This window comes from Neomonachus schauinslandi, chromosome 9, assembly GCF_002201575.2.
Source record: "Neomonachus schauinslandi chromosome 9, ASM220157v2, whole genome shotgun sequence".
In the NCBI taxonomy this organism is placed as follows: domain Eukaryota; kingdom Metazoa; phylum Chordata; class Mammalia; order Carnivora; family Phocidae; genus Neomonachus; species Neomonachus schauinslandi.
The window spans coordinates 50,271,637-50,292,994 of NC_058411.1; the positions used below are offsets into that span (position 1 = coordinate 50,271,637).

The following is a 21,358-nucleotide window of genomic DNA, read 5'->3' on the forward strand; positions in this document are numbered from 1 at the left end:
TCCATACACACAGAAGATGTTGAATAAATATTTGATATTTATTTTGTGAATTACTCAGTTTTTATAAATCTCTAACATTTTCATTTCATTCACAATTAAGGACAGACATGATTATATTCATACCGATAGTATAATGATTGGAGAACTTTTAAAAGATTCTTTTAATGTCATTAGATTATAAATTTTAATTAACATTATATGAAAATAGCATAGATAATGGCAGTATTATAGGATTTCAGCTTTGAAGACTCAGTCTTTGGTTGCATTTTTCCATATTTCTTCTTCTATGTTTGACCAAGGATTTCTATCAACCATTTCTCAACCTAAAAATAAAAACAAACAAAAATAAATATTCTATCCAGCAGGGACACGGAGAGAAGTAAAACCAAATCCTCTTGATTTCCTACTTTGTATCACTTTACAGTACCATTATTTGGCTTTTGTTCAGGTTTTATAAACTAAGATACACAAAATTAGAGTTGAATGCCAGTCTTTATTGCTAGCCAAAACTAAGTCTGTTGTACACAGCTGTGTTTAAGAGAATGTTATTGTTTATAATGAAATGTTTTAGTTATTCAAAGTGTTTTGGCAGTTAAATAGAAATGCTCTCTTTGGAAAAGTTTGCACATTTTTTGAAAATAATTATTGATATAAAGTGAATTCTAATTATCAAAACAGACAAGCCATTTGTAGACTTATTAGAGTAAAGCCATAAAAAAAAGAAAACGCTTGTAACAGCCAGGTATATATAATTACACATAATCTCAATAAGCCATTAGACTAACCTGCTTAAATTATCCAAATCAAATAGGAAATTTAAAATAACGAAAACATGTCTGAAAAGTAAGAGTCTACCTGTACTAAATAAATAAAGAGTACCTTAGGAGGGTTTGAAAAATATGAAAGAAAAATTTAAATTCTCAACAAAAAGAGAAACTAATCCATATTTCCAACATATTACATATATTTAACTCTAATTCCCTTTATTTTGTCTTTATATTGCCCCCCACACTGATTGAGCTCTTCATGAATTATATACAATTGAATTAGAATTACATACACTATCCAATGACATTGCATTCAAATTTTTATAATTCAATTGTGCATATAAATTTAATTTTTTTTCCGATAACTTGCTAGGAATGGCATATAGCATCTCCAAAAGCAAACTCTTCAAATGAGTAATGGCTATTTGATTTTTCTTTGAGAAAACCAACCTAAAGTAACCATCTTTGTTGATGCTTGCTCAGATCAGGTGGACCAAAACAGCAGGAAGTGCCTCTGACAGATTCCAAGACTCAAGTGTCTTCAATGAGACTTTGAGGATTACAAACATTCAGCGACACCAAGGAGGCCGGTATTACTGTAAAGCAGAGAATGGCTTGGGGTCCCCAGCGATAAAGTCAATCAGAGTGGATGTGTACTGTAAGTAACTGTCCCAGAAAACTATGGTTAAGTCTCCTATGGCTTTCTGTCCTACAACTTGAGATCTATTTTTTTGTCCATTGAGAAAAACTATGATTTGTTCCAAAACATAGCATTCTGTTTAGTTGAGGATAAAAAGTATGTAAGATAACTATAGCTCATTTACTATACTTACTGAAGAAAGAGTCTCCATTAGGAATTTTCCTAATTTTTATGAGAAAGTAATACATTTCCATCATAGAACATTAAAGAACCAGAGTAACAAAGAGGCAACAAATATTACTGATAATCCCACCAATGATCATTAGGGTTTGAATGTATATACTTCCTATCTTTATATAGAAGTATATAAATGCATTTTTATAACAGCATAAGGAAAATATTATGTGATACATACTGTAACTTGCTTTGTTAACTTTACCTCTGGGTGAATTCAGTGGTTCTTGTTTTTGTAAAGGAACACCATGTATGCGGTACTATTTGAATTGGCTTGTGAATGACCAAAATCTCTAGGTAGAGCCTGGTTTTGATCCACCTGTGTTGAAAGTAATCAGTATCTTGGGCAATGCTGTGCCACCTGGGAAGTGTTTGTTGATTTATTTTGGTTCTTAGTCTCGTTTTTCCACTTTTTGCTGTTAGCAAATATACTTAAAATTTTCTTGGTCTCCTTACCTTCTTCCCCACCAAAACAAATCAAGGACCTACATTCAGTTTGTTCTCTTGCACAGGTTTAACCCATCATTCCACTATCTTTTTATGAGAACTTTCATTTTTTTAACTCTCTACTGTTAGAATAAAAAGATTTTTTTTTTTTTTGCTCTCCTCAAAGTAATTCAGACATAAGTAACAAGTGAGGAGTTCCTGTTTTTCTACCTATCTCTTATTGTGTCCCTTTCCTTTGTTTTGCAATGTGGGACAAGTGTTGCATAGTTAGGAAGGTGACCGGAATTAAACATGATCTATTTATTGCACTGTTTGTTGAATCTCATTCAGTTATTCAGGGGACTGGGAAGTGGGTGGCAGGGCTACATTTGTGATTTATCTTGCACTCGGATGCTTGTTCCCTTCCTGGAAAGGATGAGAGAGAAGGCCTGTCCCAATCATTGTAGCGTCTTCTAGCCCCTTAGGCATCCCTTGGTATTATAACTCAGGCACCTGAATCCCACGTGCTACTCTCAGGGTGCACAGGTTGGCCTTACCCATACACTGCCTCACCACAGTATAGCCTCTGGCCCTTGTCCTGATCAAATAGTTCCAGTTATGTATACTTAACAACAACAACAACACTATTTTTACTAGTTTTGTTCATATATAATTTTTTAAGGTTTTTATTTAAATTCCAGTTAGTTAACATAGTGTTATATTAGTTTCAGGTGTACGACATAGTGATTCAATACTTCCATACAACACCCGGTGCTCATCACAAGTGCCCTCCTTAGTCCCCATCGCCGATTTAATCCCCCCACCTGCCTCCCAAACTGTAACTATCAGTTTGTTCTCTATAGTTGAGAGCCTGTTTCTTGGTTTGCCTCTCTCTCTCTTTTTCCCTTTGCTCATTTGTTTTGTTTCTTAAATTCTACATACGGTATTTGTCTTTCTCTGACTGACTTATTTCGCTAGCATAATACTCTCTAGTTCTATCCATGTCATTGCAAATGGCAAGGTTTCATTAAAAATTATATATGAACAGCCACTCTGGGAAACAGTATGGCTGTTCATATATAATTTTTAACTAAAGTAAATTTAATTTAAATGAATTACACACTTCTATGATATAACTTTCTAGAAAACATACCTGTGCTTTTTTTGTTGTTGTTATTATAGATTTGGTCATGAAGTTTTAAAGATTTTTTTAATTAATTCATTTGAGAGAGAGCACACAAACAGTGGGGAGGGTCAGAGGGAGAAGGAGAAGCAGACTCCCCACTGATTGTGGGACTCAATCCCAGGACCCCAGGATCATGATCTGAGCCGAAGGCAGATGCTTCACCGACTGAGCCACCCAGGTGCTCCTTGGTCATGAATTTTAAAATCTAAAACGTTCTGAAAATTGAGTGTATTTGCTGCTTGCCTTTTTTGGGTTTTATTGGTAAATTTTTTCAGCAAAACCGGACGTGAACTAGTTTGGTGGCAACATCTGATTTAAAATTACTCAAATAGAAAAATAGAAAAGGGGCGCCTGGGTGGCTCAGTCGTTAAGCGTCTGCCTTCGGCTCAGGTCATGATCCCAGGGTCCTGGAATCGAGCCCCACATCGGGCGGCTCCCGGCTCAGCGGGGAGCCTGCTTCTCCCTCTCCCACTCCCCCTGCTTGTGTTCCCTCTCTCGCTGTGTCTCTCTGTCAAATTAATAAATAAAATCTTTAAAAAAAATAGAAAAGACTTTATGCTCTTTCTTTACTTTGAAGAATCATATGTTTTGCTCAGGAAATAATGTATCTGATTATACAGTGTTGCCACAGAGCCTGCTGAGTATGTTGGGTAACACATGGTATATCTACTGTATTATCTTTTGAAAATCGAAATATTCTGAAAAACACTCCCCAAAGTTTTGAATAAGAGATTGTGATTTCCGGGGCGCCTGGGTGGCTCAGTTGGTTGAGCGACTGCCTTCGGCTCAGGTCATGATCCTGGAGTCCCGGGATCGAGTCCCGGGATCGAGTCCCACATCGGGCTCCCTGCTCAGCGGGGGGTCTGCTTCCCCCTCTGCCCTCTTCCCTCTCGTGCTCTCTGTCTCTCATTCTCTCTCTCTCAAATAAATAAATAAAATCTTTTAAAAAAAATTGTGATTTCCACTGCCACCACAAGAGGTTTGATAATAATTTATATATATAATTTAATAATAATTAAACATATTGGGTTAAAAATCAAATACAAAGGAGGAAATTACATTTTTTAAGGACTTAAAACAATACTTTTTTCTCCTCCTCTTACTACAAAGCCATTTCAGTACTATTCTGCATTATACCCACCCTTTTCTATCTGTTCATGTCTCTTGCTGTCCAAACTCAGTTGCACCTCACTGTTTTAGTTTATAGTGCACACTTTGGTAGAAATGATAGCATAACTCCCTTCAGTGCTCCAAAGCCCTGTTAGTCTTTTAAGACTCAGGTCACCTTCCAAGCAGCCAGGACCCAGATTTCACACAATTCTATGCCTAACCACCTCCTTTTCCCTGCCAGCTTCCCAGTCAATCCCTATAGAAGACTAGAATTTTTTTTTTTAATATGAGATGTTGAACTGGAAAGACGTTGAACTAAGAAACTTGGAATCATCAAAAATGAGAGGCAATAAACTGTAGTTAAATCAGGTTTAACATATTCAAGTTTACATATTCAACATGGTCCCTTCTCACATTTGGTTCTGAAAATGCCTTCCTGGCAGAATACTGGAGAATTCCTGTCCAGGAAAACTGATAAACTCTGGAGGAAAGGCTACGGATCCTGACAAGTATGGGACTTGGTGACAATAGTCCAGCTAATACACTTAAAATAAAGCCAACTATTGATCAACAGAACTACCAATATGCTCTTTCATAATTGACTCTTTAATAGGACTATACCATATACCCCCAAATTTGAGACACTCTTCTAACAAAAAGAAATAAACCAAGAAAAAGAAAGAGGAAAATGAATTCAGGAAACAAGGATAATTCAGGGGGCCAAAATACAAAATAAAATACAATTCATTGATTATTTTAATTGGTATTCTCAGGAAAAAAAGGAAAATATTGCGTGTATGTAACAAGAACAGGAAAACTAAAAACAAAGAATTTTTAGAAAAAATCAACTCTTGGAATATTAAAAATGATAGCATAAAAATCAACAGAAGGTATGAAAGATAACTTTGAAATCTTACAGAGAGTAAAACAGAATTTAATAATCAAATGGATAGAACAAGAAAGAGAAGATAAGAAAATGAAAGAATTAGTCCAGCTGATCTAATATTTGAATAAAAATTCCAAACAGAGAAAATAGAGGTGAAGAAATTATTTTTTAAAAAATTAAGAAAATTTGCCATCATAGTTGGACATGTGTTTTCAATTACTATGTGTCTAGTACAATGCAATAAACAAGATCCACACCAAAACACATCAATACGCAATTCAGAACACTAGGAGAAAAGTGATCTTAAAAGTTTCCAGGGTTTTGGGCGCCTGGGTGGCTCAGTTGGTTAAGCGACTGCCTTCGGCTCAGGTCATGATCCTGGAGTCCCTGGATCGAGTCCCGCATCAGGCTCCCTGCTCAGCGGGGAGTCTGCTTCTCCCTCCGGCCCTCCCCCCTTTCATGCTCTCTCTCTCTCAGTCTCTCTCTCTCAAATAAATAAATAAAATCTTAAAAAAAAAAAAAGTTTCCAGGGTTTTTTTTTCCAAAATGGTCACATGTAATGAATTAGGAATTAATTTTGGCACAGGTCTTCTCAATAGGAATCAAGAAACTAGAAAACAACTGAGTAAAGCTTTTGAAATTTGGAAGGAAAGTTATTTCCAAACTAGAATTTTTCACATAGCCAGTTATTGTGTTTTTCTTTTTTTCAAATATCAAAGAAGATCCTTTTCAGAAGAAGACATTTTTAGACCTATAAAATTTCCAATTTTTTTTTTGCCTTGTTCCCTCTCTCAGGACACTACTTTTATATATGTTGCACCAAAACTAGAAATTAAATCAAAAAAGAGGAAGAGATGTAATAATAACAACAATAAAAAAGGAGATTTGTATAGGAGAATATAGAAGGGAATCCCAGGATGATGATGAAGCAAGACACCGTGATGATAGCTGTGCATTGTGCCTCAAGGACAACCAAGACAGACTGAAGCTGGAAGAGGCTCCGTGAAGGATGTTTTCATGAAGCAGATGCAGCTGGTGGGTTGCCTGGTTTTAGAGAAGAACTTTATGCTTTTCATGGAAAGCTTAATAATGTGGTGATGATAGATGCATACACAATTGAGAAAACAAAATACAGGCGTTATTAACACAAGACAAAGAAAAAGTTGTATGAAATGAAATGTAATTGAAATATATTACAAGGTTCAACTGTAAAGAATACTTGCATAGTCATCAATAGCAACAGCACTTGACTTAACCAAAAGTATGATATAAGGAAGATGGGAGAGGGTTAGTATAGAAAGGTTGGTATAGTTTGTAAAGGCTTATCTTGAACAGGAAAAAATCAATAAGACAATATGAAAATTAAAAGAAAAAGAGTCTGTAAGTTGCCATTAAACATTTAGAAATATGAAGGCAAAACCAAGACAGGTTAAGAACTGAATTAGAAAAGGTTGCCTCTGGGTATTAGAAATACTTGAGGTTGTCGGGCGCCTGGGTGGCTCAGTCGGTTGAGCGACTGCCTTCGGCTCAGGTCGTGATCCTGGAGTCCCGGGATCGAGTCCCGCGTCGGGCTCCCTGCTCGGCGGGGAGTCTGCTTCTCCCTCTGACCCTCCCCCCTCTCATGTGCTCTCTCTCTCTCTCTCATTCTTCTCAAATAAATAAATAAAATCTTAAAAAAAAAAAAAAAGAAATACTTGAGGTTGTGTTTTATATAATTATTTGGCTTTCTAAACTATGTGCATGTATAATTTATTTTTTAATTCATAAAATATAGATTTGAAGATTTTGCCTTGGAGGTCCTTGTTATTAAGCCCTTACAAGTCAAAACTGATTTCATTCCAAATTGTATCAGAAGATTATTGTCTTCTAAAACTTAAGACTAGATTTATATTCACATTTTTCTTGAATTCTTCATAAAAACTGATATTCCTTGATATTTGACATCAAATAAAATTGGCTGAAAAGATATCTCTTACAAGTAAAAGATAGGCAGTAACAGGGAACATTAGTGCCACATTCTAACTAATTTTACCCCAGAACTTGATAGGATTAAACTCAGGTTAATCTCCCCTACCATTTATTTGCATGTTGTTTAGGATGAAACTTAATAATGACTCTTCAGTCATTCAACAAATATTTAAGTGGCTATTCAAAATATGATTCCCTTAAATTTTGTGAGGCTACAAAGGAATTATCACATAATTTGTACCTTCATTGAGTTTAAACTGCTTAAGGAGACAACATGAAATATATAATTCATTTAAATGGAATACAAATGTTAAGCAATAGGATAAATAACATAAATTATACTACACAACATGAATGATGTGTCAAATGGCACAGAAAACGTAGTGCTGGGAAGTGAGAGGGTCCTGTGGACTCTTACCATAAAAGAAGTAGGGTTTACTTTGTAGTTTGAAGGATGAGATTTTAGAGAAAATTCCTCATGACATTTCTACATGTCTTTTGGCAGTTTTTTGTTCTGAACTCTCTTTTCAAGGATGTTTATGTAGCGAACAGCCTCTGATATTAGAGATGGTGTCTGTCTCCAGGGCAGATGGCAATTTGTTTCCTCACCAGGATAATAAAGGTAATGTCTATCTCAGGAGCAAAGATTGGGCAGGTTTGCTAGCAGGAGCTTTCAAGATTGGAAGTTTCCTAGGCTCAGGATTCCTTAGCTGTGTCACAAACTGTATGTGCAGCATTCATCTGGGCTGCCCCCAGATCGCCCCCCTGGAAATTGAGAGAGGGAGAGAACCTATGAAAACATGAGGCTCATATATCCATTGGAGGCATGAGTAATAAAGTCCTTTGTCTCTGACTCAGAAGTCTCATTTCTTTGGTGAGCATCCACGAAACGGTGACAGGCTAACATGTTAGCCAGCAAAATAGGGAAAGCACCAGATTCTTAAGAGTCTTGACACAGAGTTTAAACAAGTAGAGGGGAAGGCCAGAGATAATCCATAGTGAGTGAGCATTTTGATTAAAGGCATAGAAGAGGATTAAGTGAACTGTATTTGGAACGGGGCAGGGGCGGGGAGGATACTGACTAAAATAGGGGGATTAGAGGAGGAATAAGAGCTTAATTTAAAAGATGGGCTACCAGATTGTGTTGAAATCTTACTGCCGGTGTTTTCAGACCAAATGAATGATTCTCTGCCATGTATGCTATGATTTAAAGAAATTATAATTTTAGGACTTCAGAATTACTGATGAGAGTCAGCATTCTCCTAATACCAACACTGCTTCATTTGTCCTAAGAAGCAACGACCACTCGTTGAGAGCCCCAAGATTCATTTTTGGAGAAGGAGTATAATAATTTATTTTTATAGAATTTTATATGTATATATAAATATATATACACTATATATGATATACATAATAATGTATATAAAATATACACAACTTATATAAATTATTACACTTCTTCAGAAATTATATAAATTATTTGACATATATGAATATAAATATATAAATTTATATATATAAATATATATAAAGCAGGCTCACGGAAGTTCGAAGTTTTCATACTGAAATATCTTTGTTACCTTGAGATTCTTAAGGGCATTTAAACAATTTTCTGAGAATGTGCTCCCCTAATTCTTTTACTTATTCTTAACCATGACTATATTGCTCACAGGGTAATAGAGGTCATACAACTTTAAAGGTTAGGGTTTGATTAAAGATGATTTTTAATTCAAAAAGAAATTAGATTCAGAGGCATTAGCTTAATAAGTTTTCATGTGCGCAGACACTGTTCACACATGAGACAAATCTTTTTCAATATCCATTAAACATTTTATAAGCCTTCTTATTTCTGAAACATATTCCCCACTTTAATTTCACTTAGGTAGATTGCTGCATTTCATTACATTCAGACCAAGCAGTGATTTTTTTTATCCTTGTCTGTTAGATTTATTTATTACATTTTTACCTGATAAATTAGTGGGAAATTAGGATGACATGTTACCGATTTATTCCCCAAATACAATTTACCTGTGTTAGAAAGAAGAATTATAAACTATAGAGTTAAAAATTATTGACAATGAGTTGTTTCGGTTTACTTTTATTGGACCCATCAACATGACTTCTGGATAACAAAGTTTAGAAAAAGGGCTAGAATGACAAATGGGAATTCTGGTATGAAAGCAAGCCCTGCAAGAAAACTAATGCCTGAAGTCAATCTCATTAAGCATGATTTTCTTATTCACCACCCCTCCTCCCCAAACCTCAGCCTTGGGTTTAGAAGGTCTTAATAGTGTTTGATGTGGTAATTACAATGCTTATTAAAAACGGGTTACTGTCATGAAAATTACCCTATTAATAAATGTCAAGACAGAATTTTGCAATATTATATATGATGCAGATGAAGAATACTTGCTTATCAGAGTTATTTGTTCATGGAGCACATGACCAATCACATCCCAAATGTGAATTCTTACTAATAAAATTGTTTGCTTTGGTTTCTTAAAAAATTTAAAACAATATTTTACTCTTTTGACTATATTTATCTTGTGATCAAATCTTTTTTAAACAGATATTTGAAAATTGACATTCTGTTAACATTATTTGTACAGCTGATCATATTGTAAAACTAAAGGCAGAATCATATATTTATTCCTATTTAATTTCATTTTACTTTTACCCATGCATAAATATTTTAAGATTTTAAAATATGTTTATTACAGAATTTCATTTCCTATTATTCATTTCATTTTTTTGGTATTTTTCTGTTTTACTTAAAAATATTATTGCTTCTTATATTTCATCTAATTCATTGCTAAACATATTCCCTGGGGGCAACACCAAGCTCAGACCACTTTAATATGCTACAAATACATCCCTAAATTTCAGGCTATTAATCATGACCTGTAGTAGACTCTTTCTTCCAATGTTTATTTCCTTAATACACAGATAAATTCTATTTCTCAGTCTTGGTTCATCTAGTTGTGGTCATGACACTAATTTTGGTCAGTGGCATAAGAGAAGTGATATATGCCACATTCCGCTGAGCGCCTGAAACATCTCATGTAATTCTTCACACATTGTCTTGATTTATGTATCTTTGCATACAGAAGCTCCAGTAAAGTGTCTGAAGATCCTGTGGTTTTTTTGGAGGCACATGATGGAAGAATGTTGAATCTCAGGGTCACCATTTAGAGGACAGCTACCCAGGAGACCAGTTAGTATAGGAACAATTGAATTGGAATTTTCATGAGAGGAAATTGTTTTGTTTCGTGTTAAGCCACTGAGGTTTTAAGGGTATCTGCTATACTTGTCCTAATTGTTGTCTTCTTTGTTACTATTTCTATCTATTCTCCATTTCTACAATGTATTCATGAAATTACAGAGTATCTTGAAAAATGTATGGGTCAATTTGTTTTTCTCAGCACATCGAGTGGTTTAGAAGTAAGTACACTTTAACAAAAACAAACTTGTAAAAGAGAAGAAATCCATTTATTGAGTATATGCACAAAATGAGCATATTGGAAATACGGAAATTTAGGAATAGGAAAATTACTGATTTCTCAGATTTTAATTTTACTATCTGTACCCCCAGTCTAGGAGATACTCCTGGTCTGAGACCTCTCCCCCTCAGAACTCTATGTTAATGAATTCTGAAGCTGATCCATTTTCTAGTTTCTCAGTTCTCCCCTTCTTTTGTGAAACGAGGCATAGTCTCAGTGGAAGAATATAACACCAGTATGCCAATTTCATTCTGTGATGAATTCTCAGTGTTTATAATATCTTGCTCAAATTCTGTCCTAAAAAAAAGTATCCAATTTTTATTTGTCTAAAGTTGCTACAACTGAAGTTTAAAGAAGTAGTTATTGTTTACTTAAGAAAGCCAGTTTAGGGGTGCCTGAGTGGATCAGTCAGTTGAGTCCAGCCCTTGGTTTCGGCTCAGGTCATGATCTCAGGGTCATGAGATTGAGCCCCGCAAGGGGCTCTGCATTTTTTAGCAGGAAGTCTGCTGGGGATTCTCTCTCTCCCTTTCTTTCTGCTTCCCGCCTCCTCCCCCCCACCCCCCACCCCCTTCTTGCCTGGTTTGCACCCTCTCTCTCTCTAAAAGAAAAAAAAAAAAAAACAGGCTGTTTCACTGTCCCAGAATTCCTCAGGAAAATTAAATTCTAATTCCTCACGGTTGTCACTAGCTTAATAATGCACTCTTTTTTTTTAAAAAGATTTTATTTATTTATTTGAGAGAGAGAGAGAATGAGAGACAGAGAGCACGAGAGGGAAGAGGGCAGAGGGGGAAGCAGACCCCCCGCTGAGCAGGGAACCTGATGTGGGACTCGATCCCGGGACTCCAGGATCATGACCTGAGCCGAAGGCAGTCGCTTAACCAACTGAGCCACCCAGGCACCCAATAATGCACTCTTTATGTTTATTTCCCTCACTTTTCCAGTAACCTACTGGTGTTTCTGGGAACACTTTCAAATGCACTGCTTGCGCTTGAGTGTTTGTGTCAGAGTTTGCCTTTGGGGAAACTCAGAAGGCACATCAATAAAGAAAGGGTGTTTAACTTGTAATAATGATACATTATTCCAGAATGTTAACAGGTGGATTTTAGCTTTAAGAGCAAGCAACACATCTGACTTTATTTGTATTTTTATAACCTTTATCAGAAGTTACTTTGCACAGAGTAAGTATTAAAATATTGATTACCACATATTTTGACTGACTTATCTAATTTGCAATATCATTTTCTATATAATCATTAAGCATCTTTTAAACAGTAATTTCAACAGAAATTTCAAGGTAATTTTTTTAATTTCATCTCTGGAGAAGAGCAAGTCTTGAATTCATTTTTTATTCTCTTCTAACAGTGAGTTTCATGTACAGTCATCAAATTTAGTGGAACAGATTCTGTAGCATGTCCTTGGTTCTGTAGAAGATTTAGCTTTTCTTAGTTCCCCATAAACATTACCTATTTCATACCTGGTCACTGATTCTTATTCAGAGAACATAATGGAAGAGTTGCTTTTAAATCAATGTAGTCCTATCTTTATCAAGCTGCTTATTATCTATTCACTACTGATCGAACATATCCTTTTAAGAAATATTCATGGAGGACCTACTGGAATCCTTCCCTCATTCCATGGACACACAATCAGAAGAGCTTCCAGCAGCTTTCTCTCAGTGGCTCTGCACCTGTTCCTACTGCCTTTAGGTTGTTGTGCTTATTCAACCTGATTCTGAAAATCCCAAATGTTCTCTTAGCCTTCTGGATTGGAGGTCCCAGAAGGCCATTTCCAATTAGAGTCTGTCAGTTTGCAGTGTTAATTGAGGACTCCCTATTGCAAAACATTCTACTAGAAACTATGCTGAGAAATAAAATTACAATGCCTTTGCCCTAAAGGAGCTTATAATTAGTTGGAGATTTTAAAAAATAGACATTGGGGCCCCTGGGTGACTCAGTCATTAAGCGTCTGCTTTCAGCTCAGGTCATGGTCCTGGGGCCCTGGGATCGAGCTCCACATTGGGCTCCCTCCTCCACAGGAAGCCTGCTTCTCCCTCTCCCACTGCCCCTCCCCCCGCTCATGCATGCTCTCTCTCTCTCAAATAAGTAAATAAATAAAGTCTTTTTTTTAAAGATTTTATTTATTTATTTGACACAGAGAGAGAGACAGCAAGAGAGGGAACACAAGCAGGGGGAGTGGGAAAGGGAGAAGCAGGCTTCCTGCCGAGCAGGGAGCCCGATGCAGGACTCGATCCCAGGACCCTGAGATCATGACCTGAGCTGAAGGCAGTTGTTTAACCAACTGAGCCACCCAGGCGCCCCAATAAATAAAATCTTAAAAAGTAAAAATTACTTATAACTTTTATCTGTCATATTAAAGTGGTAAATCCATTGATTAAACCAAGCAAAAAGCCCCTTAAAGAAACAGACCATTGGCTATGTGAGATTCTTGAGTCAAAGTTTAATGGCAGGCAGATGCTCCTGCTGAGTCAGCCAGAGAATTGGTGTTGGCATTCAGTGTTGTGATTTCTAGTCAGTTCATGAAGTGTCTCAGTCTAGGTTTTTCCCTGAGGGCAAAGTCTGCTACTGTCAACTCTGTATTACATACATATTTCATTAAAAAAAAAAGTTAGGAGAACTGATAAAATTTTTACAAATACAGTGAGTTAATAAAATGATTTGGATCTGAAAAATATGTAAGAAGATGTTTAATTAGATTGATTTCACATGTTTTTAAATCTAGCAAATTCTGAGTCTCACTGAAAGGATAAAGTAAAAGTTTGAATAGTAAATTATTGTTCACATATATTTAGCACTTGAGGCCATTATGTGACTAATACTTACTCTGAATGTATTCAGAATATATTATACTATCTAATTTAAATTTATAACAGGCCCAAGAAAACCTAGTAAACTGTTTCTGCAGTTCTGTCTATACCATGAGTCAGATGAAATAATTTGAAATATCAATTCTTGACTAGCTTTATAAGGACAGTGTGGAAAGATTCTCACAGAGAGTAAAGAAAGCCATTAGATTTATACAAGATAAGAAGCTCTTCAAATTTATAATGATTTCTACCTCCAACTTTCAGCAATAGTTTATTATTTTTTCCCCTTGACAACTGAAGGAAATGGTTCTTGTCAGTGTGGCCAAGGATATTAGAGAAGACATCTGGCCTTGTCTTGGTACTTTATATTTTCAAAATCTTAGTTCTGTTCTTTTAATAGAGAGGGAAAAATTTAATTAACATTTTTTAGGATCTGAACTGTATTTATATGACCAAATACCAAATACTGAATTATCTAAAAGTAGCCAACTTTCAAGTTCTTGGGTTGGAAGTGAAGTGAAAACATCTAAACTCCAGTAGAGAACAGTGCAGTGTTTTTTTTTGTTTAGTTATTTTCAAAGTTTTTTTTGTTCATGGTCACTTGAGTCTGTCTTTAGGCTTGGAATATAAAAATCCATGTGTCATGACATAACTATGACATGCATTCAGGACATCCAGATGGCTGTGAATAAAGTAAATGAAGGGTTTGTTCATTTTCAAACATTTTCAGGTGTCCATCCCTAAGAGTTATATTCAAAATGTGGAATGAACATGTAAAGAGAGGCTTTTAGAAATCCTTTCTAATTTTCAGAATGAGCTAAATTAGAGAAAATAACAGATGCCATTTTGTAAGCCCACCTTCCACTCTGTTATTCCAGTCCCTCGTCATCTCACACCTGGTTCCTGCAAAGAACCTCTCAGCCGACCTCTCCTACAGTAATAGTACTCTCCTGGAATTTATTCTGCATGTCATTACCAGGTCAGTCTCTTAAATTCAGGGCTCATCCTTTTTTTTTTTTTTTTTTGCATTTTCCAGGCTTTATTTCCCCACCCCCAGCTCTTTAGAACCAGAAGCAGGGAACTTTGAGGAACTGCAATCAAGTATTTACACCCAGTGCGACGTGACAGGTTTCATGATTTACAAAGTAACAGAGCACAGGGACTGTGTTGAAAAAATACATGTACAGTGAATAAATAAACTACAGATTTATGTGTCCACTAGCATGTGGCATATAAAAGTGGTTCCCACACATATACATATATATATATAGATAGGTGTGCATGATCACTGAAAATTCCTGTCACTGAAAATTCCACATTCGTTGTGTACTTTTTTTACTAATTAAAATCCAATTCCCTGTGCTTGTTTTTCCTATTTTGTTGAAATTGAATCCCTCACCTCCCAAACCAATGTTTTCTTTACGCCTTCTCCCCTCCTCCTCCTGCCCCCCATACTTTAGCTGGCTTAGCACTCCCCCGCTTTCTTAAGAGCCTGGCTTCCTTCTGCCTCCACCCTGTCCTTTCGCGTCTTCTACCACATCCTCAGCTTCTCTGTTGCGTCCAATAACCCTATCTTGCCTCTCCTTCAAGGTTCCTTGCGGACTGCTTAAGCTCTTTCTTCATCTCCTCTCCTGGGAATTATAACTTTTTTTTTTTAAATTTTATGCCTCAAAAATGTAGTGTGATTACTTGCCTCTATTTCACATGTCCACAACATATTTTGTGAAGCCTCGGGGCCACTTTAAGACCCAGAGTTTTTCAGATTTTAGAACGTTTATTGTGAACATACAGTATTTTTTTGTAACATCACCAGTGAGATATGGGGCACTTCATGATGAAAACAATATTCTGTAGTTCTTTCTATATCCTGAGTCATGCCAATCATGAGGTGGGATAAATGAACTTTATAAATAGCCTCAAATCATTTGAAGGCAGCGTTTGTCATCCAAAGAGCTCAGGTCATGTCAGCTTTTGCTTTCAAATGGCTTACAGAAAAACTTCCCTTATTGAAAGCTTTATGGACTTCAGAATGATGTAGATGAAATTGTGGAATTGCATATAAGGCACTATATACCTTTATTAATAGTTCTTGTGTATGTTGACAGGTATTATATAATGATTCATGCCTGTAAATTTTGTTTTTCTCAAGGTCTTGTAAACTCCTGGAAAGCAGGGCTCACCTTATGTCATTATTTAATATAGTCCTGTCCAAATGACCAGCTCTGCGCCAAACTTACGGTAGGGGATAGGAAACAGGTGTTTGTAGAGGGATAGATTAATTACTTAAGGGCACCTGGAGGTAGAATCAAACCACTTGATCTTAATCCTTTCAGAATGTGTATCTGAATTCATCCTTCCCACACTTGTGGTCTCTCTTTTATGACTTCTGCATTCTTAGAAATAGCCTATACATTTCCTCAAAGCAAAGTTCCAGGCAAAGAAATGATGGCATGTGGCCATATTTCTACTGGGAAAAAGAGAAATGACTAGTTTCTTAACAGCAATTCACTGAGAGCGCAGAATACTGTAGTTGGAAAACTCTGAGTTAGAAATTTACTATTTCTTTCCTTTTTTTCTCTCTGTGAGCATGGAGCAATGTTTTCAATGAGAAGCTGACATCTGGAAAACAAGTCTTTTGAATAGTGCCCTCTGTGGGAGTGAAATTCTACTTCATATGATGTTGTATATAGTGAACCATTCAGTATTCATTCAACAAACAATTCTCAAATGACTTCTGTGTGGCAGATTCTGTGTGAGTCAGTGTTGAGAACAGAGTGTTAAAACAACCAACACAGTTCGTATCATCAGAGAGAGCATGATCCAGAGAAGCAGAGTTAAGATACTTGCTGTAGTAGCTGAAATTCTGAGCTAAGATTGAGGAATCATGGTTCTATTTCTTCTTATGCTAGCCCTGAGACTTGCTAAATTACAACTTCAGTAAAGAGACGTTTCTGTGTCTCAATGTTTTTTTTTTCTTTTCTCTTTCTAAATGAATAGACTGAACTAAAGCATGCTTTATAAAAATTTTTAGGTTCTTTGACTCTGAATTTCTTTTTTATTGAAAGGATGCTTTAAACAAAATCACATCTAGAGTGAAGATTTTGAGTGTGTGCTGGAAGAGAAAAAAATAAAACCTCTAATACACAAATATTTACTTTCTTTTTCTAAGAACTGGTCTGAAAAATTATATGATCTATCAGTAAACATTTTCTGAGCACCTCGTTGGCTTGGGAATATTTAAAATATATAAAGCATATTATCCGCCCATTAATAAGTTATAGCCTCTTTTGGAAGTAAGAATAGATATAAAACCATAAGTACCAAAGTGTATTATACAAGTTAAGGGGAATAAAGAATCTCTAAAGATTGGCATGATTGGAAGAATGGCTTGAAGCTATAAAGAAAGAGTAGACTCAGACCAGTTAAGATGAGAGAGGGAGAATATTTCTGTTTGGGAGAGTGGGACTGGTTAGGTGTGGGTACGGAATTATGCATGATATTCTTAGGGGAGTGTGATTCTAGTTTGTTGCCAGGAGAGACTAATTTTGGTAAAGGTTACAGGGCAAATGTTCTCTGAATATTTAGGCAGTGTCCTGGAATGCCAAGGTAAATAGTTTGTATATCATTGTGTGGAAAATGAGGAGTGTGGTAGAATTGCTAAACAAGGATATATATATATATATATGCACTTTATTATGTGAAAAAAAAGTCTGGTAGAAATGTGAACAATGAAGAGAGAAAGCATTAAGACAGAAGCTTTTTTTTTTTTTAATCCTTGTGACTTGGGTCACTCCTATTTTAAATAACTTATTTATCTTCACAGTATATTGGTGGCATAGTAGGAATTAGAAATGAGATCTTTTAACTATGTGCCCATGGTATCACAATGAAATTGTCTTGGAGTCAAATAATGTTGGTAGTAAAGAAACTGGGAAGTTTTCTTCATTAGCATGTTATTTTTCACAAACTCAGCAAAACACAGTGGGCCTGAGCTGTTTGAACTATTGTCAATAAGCTTGTTTTACTCCTTATAGAACAATACGAAATATGGAGAGGGTGTTGCAACTAACAGGAATTGGAAAGAAGAACAAGAGAGTATATTTGAAAGAACACAAATATAGTGTTCAGTGCAGTTTGGAAGAGAATGCTAAACCTACGTGAAATGAAGTAACATTATTACATGGTATGTCAATGAGTACATGAGAAGATCTAGTTTAGTTGTTTTCTTTTTCTGTTTCATGATTTCCTTTCCCACTTTTATTTGAAGACCATGTGGACACACACCACACATCCTTTTAATGAAGGTCAATTTTAATCCATTGTTGCTGCTGAATTTTCTCATTCCTCACTCATAACCATTTAGCTTTGTCTTCTATACACTTTCTTCTTGCAAGGTAAGCATGAGGTGTTGTGCTAAAACAGGAATGAATCACTGTAATTGGTAATTCTGACTACAATTGCTAGGAAAAGTGAGGCAGAATGACCACACTCAATATGCATAAAAAGTTATTAATTAGTAAGCTTTTCAATAAAGATTGTATAGTCCTTTGAAGATGTTTACCATGTATTTACTCATTTTTAATTCTCTCTTTTTTAAAAATATCCCCATACTTTTCTTTTCTATATGATGGACTTTGCCAACTCTAATTTTTCCTGTTGACACCTCTCAGGACTCATCCTCTCTGTAACCTTGCTTAAAAGCCCCCAATATATTTATCTGCTCCTTTGCAACCAGAGTGTGTCCTCAGAAAGTGTTGCAGACCCTTCTTTCTCACAGCCCTAAAGCCACAGCGCGGTTCTTATTTGTGGTTATATATTGTAATCTCTTGTGGACACTTAAAAAATTACAGGTCCTTGGTCCAAGTCTAAGACGTTGCTCCTGATTCAAAATGAGGCATATGCCTCAACGTCATGCCATTTTCATACTCTCTTAACATCCAAAGCTCTCCCTCAGAATTTTTGAAAATTGCTTTGGCTTATAAAGCTCTCTGCTCCCTGGGCTTCTCCTTTTCTGTCTCTGTCACGGTGCAATCCTGTTTTGCCTAATTAGGAATAGGGGTCCGTTGATTTAATGCAAAACTCTGCAATAACCAACACTCCATGAGCACAGTAGACCTTATTGAAACTTGTCCAGATGTGACCAAGGCTGATTTGATCCAGCAATACAAACAGCCTTACCTGGACCCAGTGGAATTACTGATCTTAGTTTCTTGTGCCCCCTCGGGGCACCCAGACGTTCTGTATCTTTCTGGTGCCTTCTCTACATTCCTCCCTCTCCTTCTTCCTTTCAGGAACAGTACAACAGTGTCTCTCCCATGTGCCACCAAGTCCTCTATCATGAAAAATAACATCACCATCCTCTGAAGCTTAATAGGAACCCCCTCTGGCCCTTCCAGTTTCACCTTCCCTTGAACACTTACAAATGTGTTCAGTCTTCTTGGGGGAACTGTTCTCAGATATTAGATTAATAGAATATCTCCACCTCTTTAAAGTTACATAAGAAGTATGTGGATCTCTGGAACTACACAGTGCCTAGGCAGTATCCATGATTGAGTCTGTTTGCTTACACCTTTTTAAAATAGGTATAGGTATATATTAAGACTATAAAGGCAAAGCTTCAGCTTTAAATCACACATGACAACTGAGAACTCTTTTCAGGTATTTAACATACCAGAACTAGAAAGAAAAGTTGTTTTCTAGTATTTCAAAGATTTAACTTTTTTTTAAGATTTTATTTATTTATTTGAGACAGAGAGTGCGAGAACGAGCGAAGGGGAGAGGCAGAGGGAGAGAGACAAGCAGACTCCCTGCTGAGCAGGGAACCCAATTTAGGACTCAATCCCAGGACCCTAAGATCATGACATGAGCCAAAAGCAGACGCTTAACCGATTGAACAACTCAGGCACACCCCCCCACTCTGTTTTTAGTTATTTGTTGTTATAGTAATTTTGGCACAAGCATTTGTTCAATCACCGTGTATTGGGCATCAGTTATGTGCCACTAATCTGGACATTAAGGTCAACAAGGTGTCATCCTTATGAGTACACACAGTGAGCCAAGCTACGGGGTTCCAATCCTGGATCCACACCTGGTCAATTCTATAATTTCTGTAACCATATAATCCATACATTTTTACTCTCTGAACCTCACACAACTAATTTTGCTCATTTAAAAAAAAAGGAGATGATAATAATACCGGAATTACACAGTGGTTGTAAGGATAAGATTAGTTGAAGCACGTAAAGTTTCTGGGTCAATGGCTGACACAAGTCAGAGCTCAGGAAGGTCATCTCCTGACTGCTACTGACAGGTGGTATGCTAGGGATATGGGAGAATATGGAGTAGTTTCAAAAATGATGGTCATCATTGTCAGAATTGTAAATTTTATAGGGTTGGAAGCCTGAAATGAGATAATTAAAAAAAAAAAAATCAGGAAGTTAGCATACTTCCTCCAAGGGTAGGAATTAAGTGAAATAGAGTCAATGAGTTAATCTAATCACAAGGGTCCATCTCCACCATTACTAGCTTTATGGCCCTGGGCAAATTGCTTAGCTCCTTTCTAAAGGACTAATGGTGATATCTAACAAATATCTAATCCTTATAGGTGCTGTCATTATCTAATGATCATAACTACATTTCTTAACATTAATCAACTGTCTACTATTCACTTGGCAAAGTGTTAAGCCATGGTAAGGATTTGTTACTTAATTCTTACAGCTATAAAGGTTTAGAATGATGGTTGACATGTTAAGAACTCAAAAAAGGATGTCTAGAAGAGAGATGTGGGAAGGAGAAGAAGAGTTGGTGGGATGTATCCTATTGCTTTTATTTATGTGTAGGTAAAAAGACTGCACCAGGCATATAAAAATAATTGTATCACTATTAATACAACTACTTAACTAACAATAATAAAATACAACATTTCATAGCACTTTGTATGTACCATACACTATGTCAAGTACTTCACATCCATTACCTGTGTACATGTTCCATCTCACAGACACGGAAACTGAATACAAGGAAAGACAAATGATGCAAGACAGCAGCGGTATTTGTTGAAATTGAGATTCTGAGGGGACAAAATCAAAAGCTCAGATAATTTGAGGAAAAACTAACTTTCTTGCTTTGTAGTCCCAAGATAGGCAAGAAGGAGATAGAAAAAGATACAGATAAAGTAGGCTGGCAGCGGCTGGGAAGCTGAAGGAGTGCGTATCTGTTGACTGGGTCGACTAGAACGTAAGGTAACATTTGCTGAGAATGTGGGCAGAGGCTGGGTTAGAGGTCTGAAGAAAATTCTGCATATTCGGAGCAGTTGTGAGGAACGGGAAATTTCATTTATCTGGAGGAGAGGCTTGTGAAGCAGCACGAAAGGCTGAGTTAGTTTAACCTGCAGGTGCACAGGCAATGGGGAGAGAAAAGAATAGGAAGCCCATGTAGAAAGGAAACATCCGCGTTTACAATGAGAGTTGAATGCCTCTGTGGGATTTGACGATCTAGGTAATAATCTGGTGAGAGGGTGGCTGAGCTGGAGTGAAAGTTATCGTGCTTTCAGTAAGGGTAATTGGGGAATAATTGAGCTAGTGAAGATGGATACAGTATTGATGTGGATATTGAAAGCATTGACCTGGATGGCAGGAGTCATGGTGTAAGGTGAGGCTGTAAACTAGGTGCAAAAAAGTTCCTGGAGAAGTTGATGGAGTGGACAGGTTAGCAGATGATGTAGCAAGAATAGGAAGAGAGGAGAGACTGCATATATGAGAAATTAAAAACCAATCTGGTACATGAATTATGCTATTAAATTATTACTTTAGTACTTC

At 36.4% G+C, this 21,358-nt stretch overlaps 1 protein-coding gene across 1 annotated transcript in view; it reads left to right on the plus strand.

The window, feature by feature from the left end:
• MDGA2 (MAM domain containing glycosylphosphatidylinositol anchor 2) overlaps nt 1-21,358 on the plus strand; it is an 802,844-nt gene that overhangs the window by 431,114 nt on the left and 350,372 nt on the right. Inside the window, exon 3 of the mRNA XM_021701373.2 lies at nt 1,251-1,425. Coding sequence (XP_021557048.2) covers nt 1,251-1,425 — 175 coding nt within the window. The remainder of the gene's footprint in view (nt 1-1,250; nt 1,426-21,358) is intronic.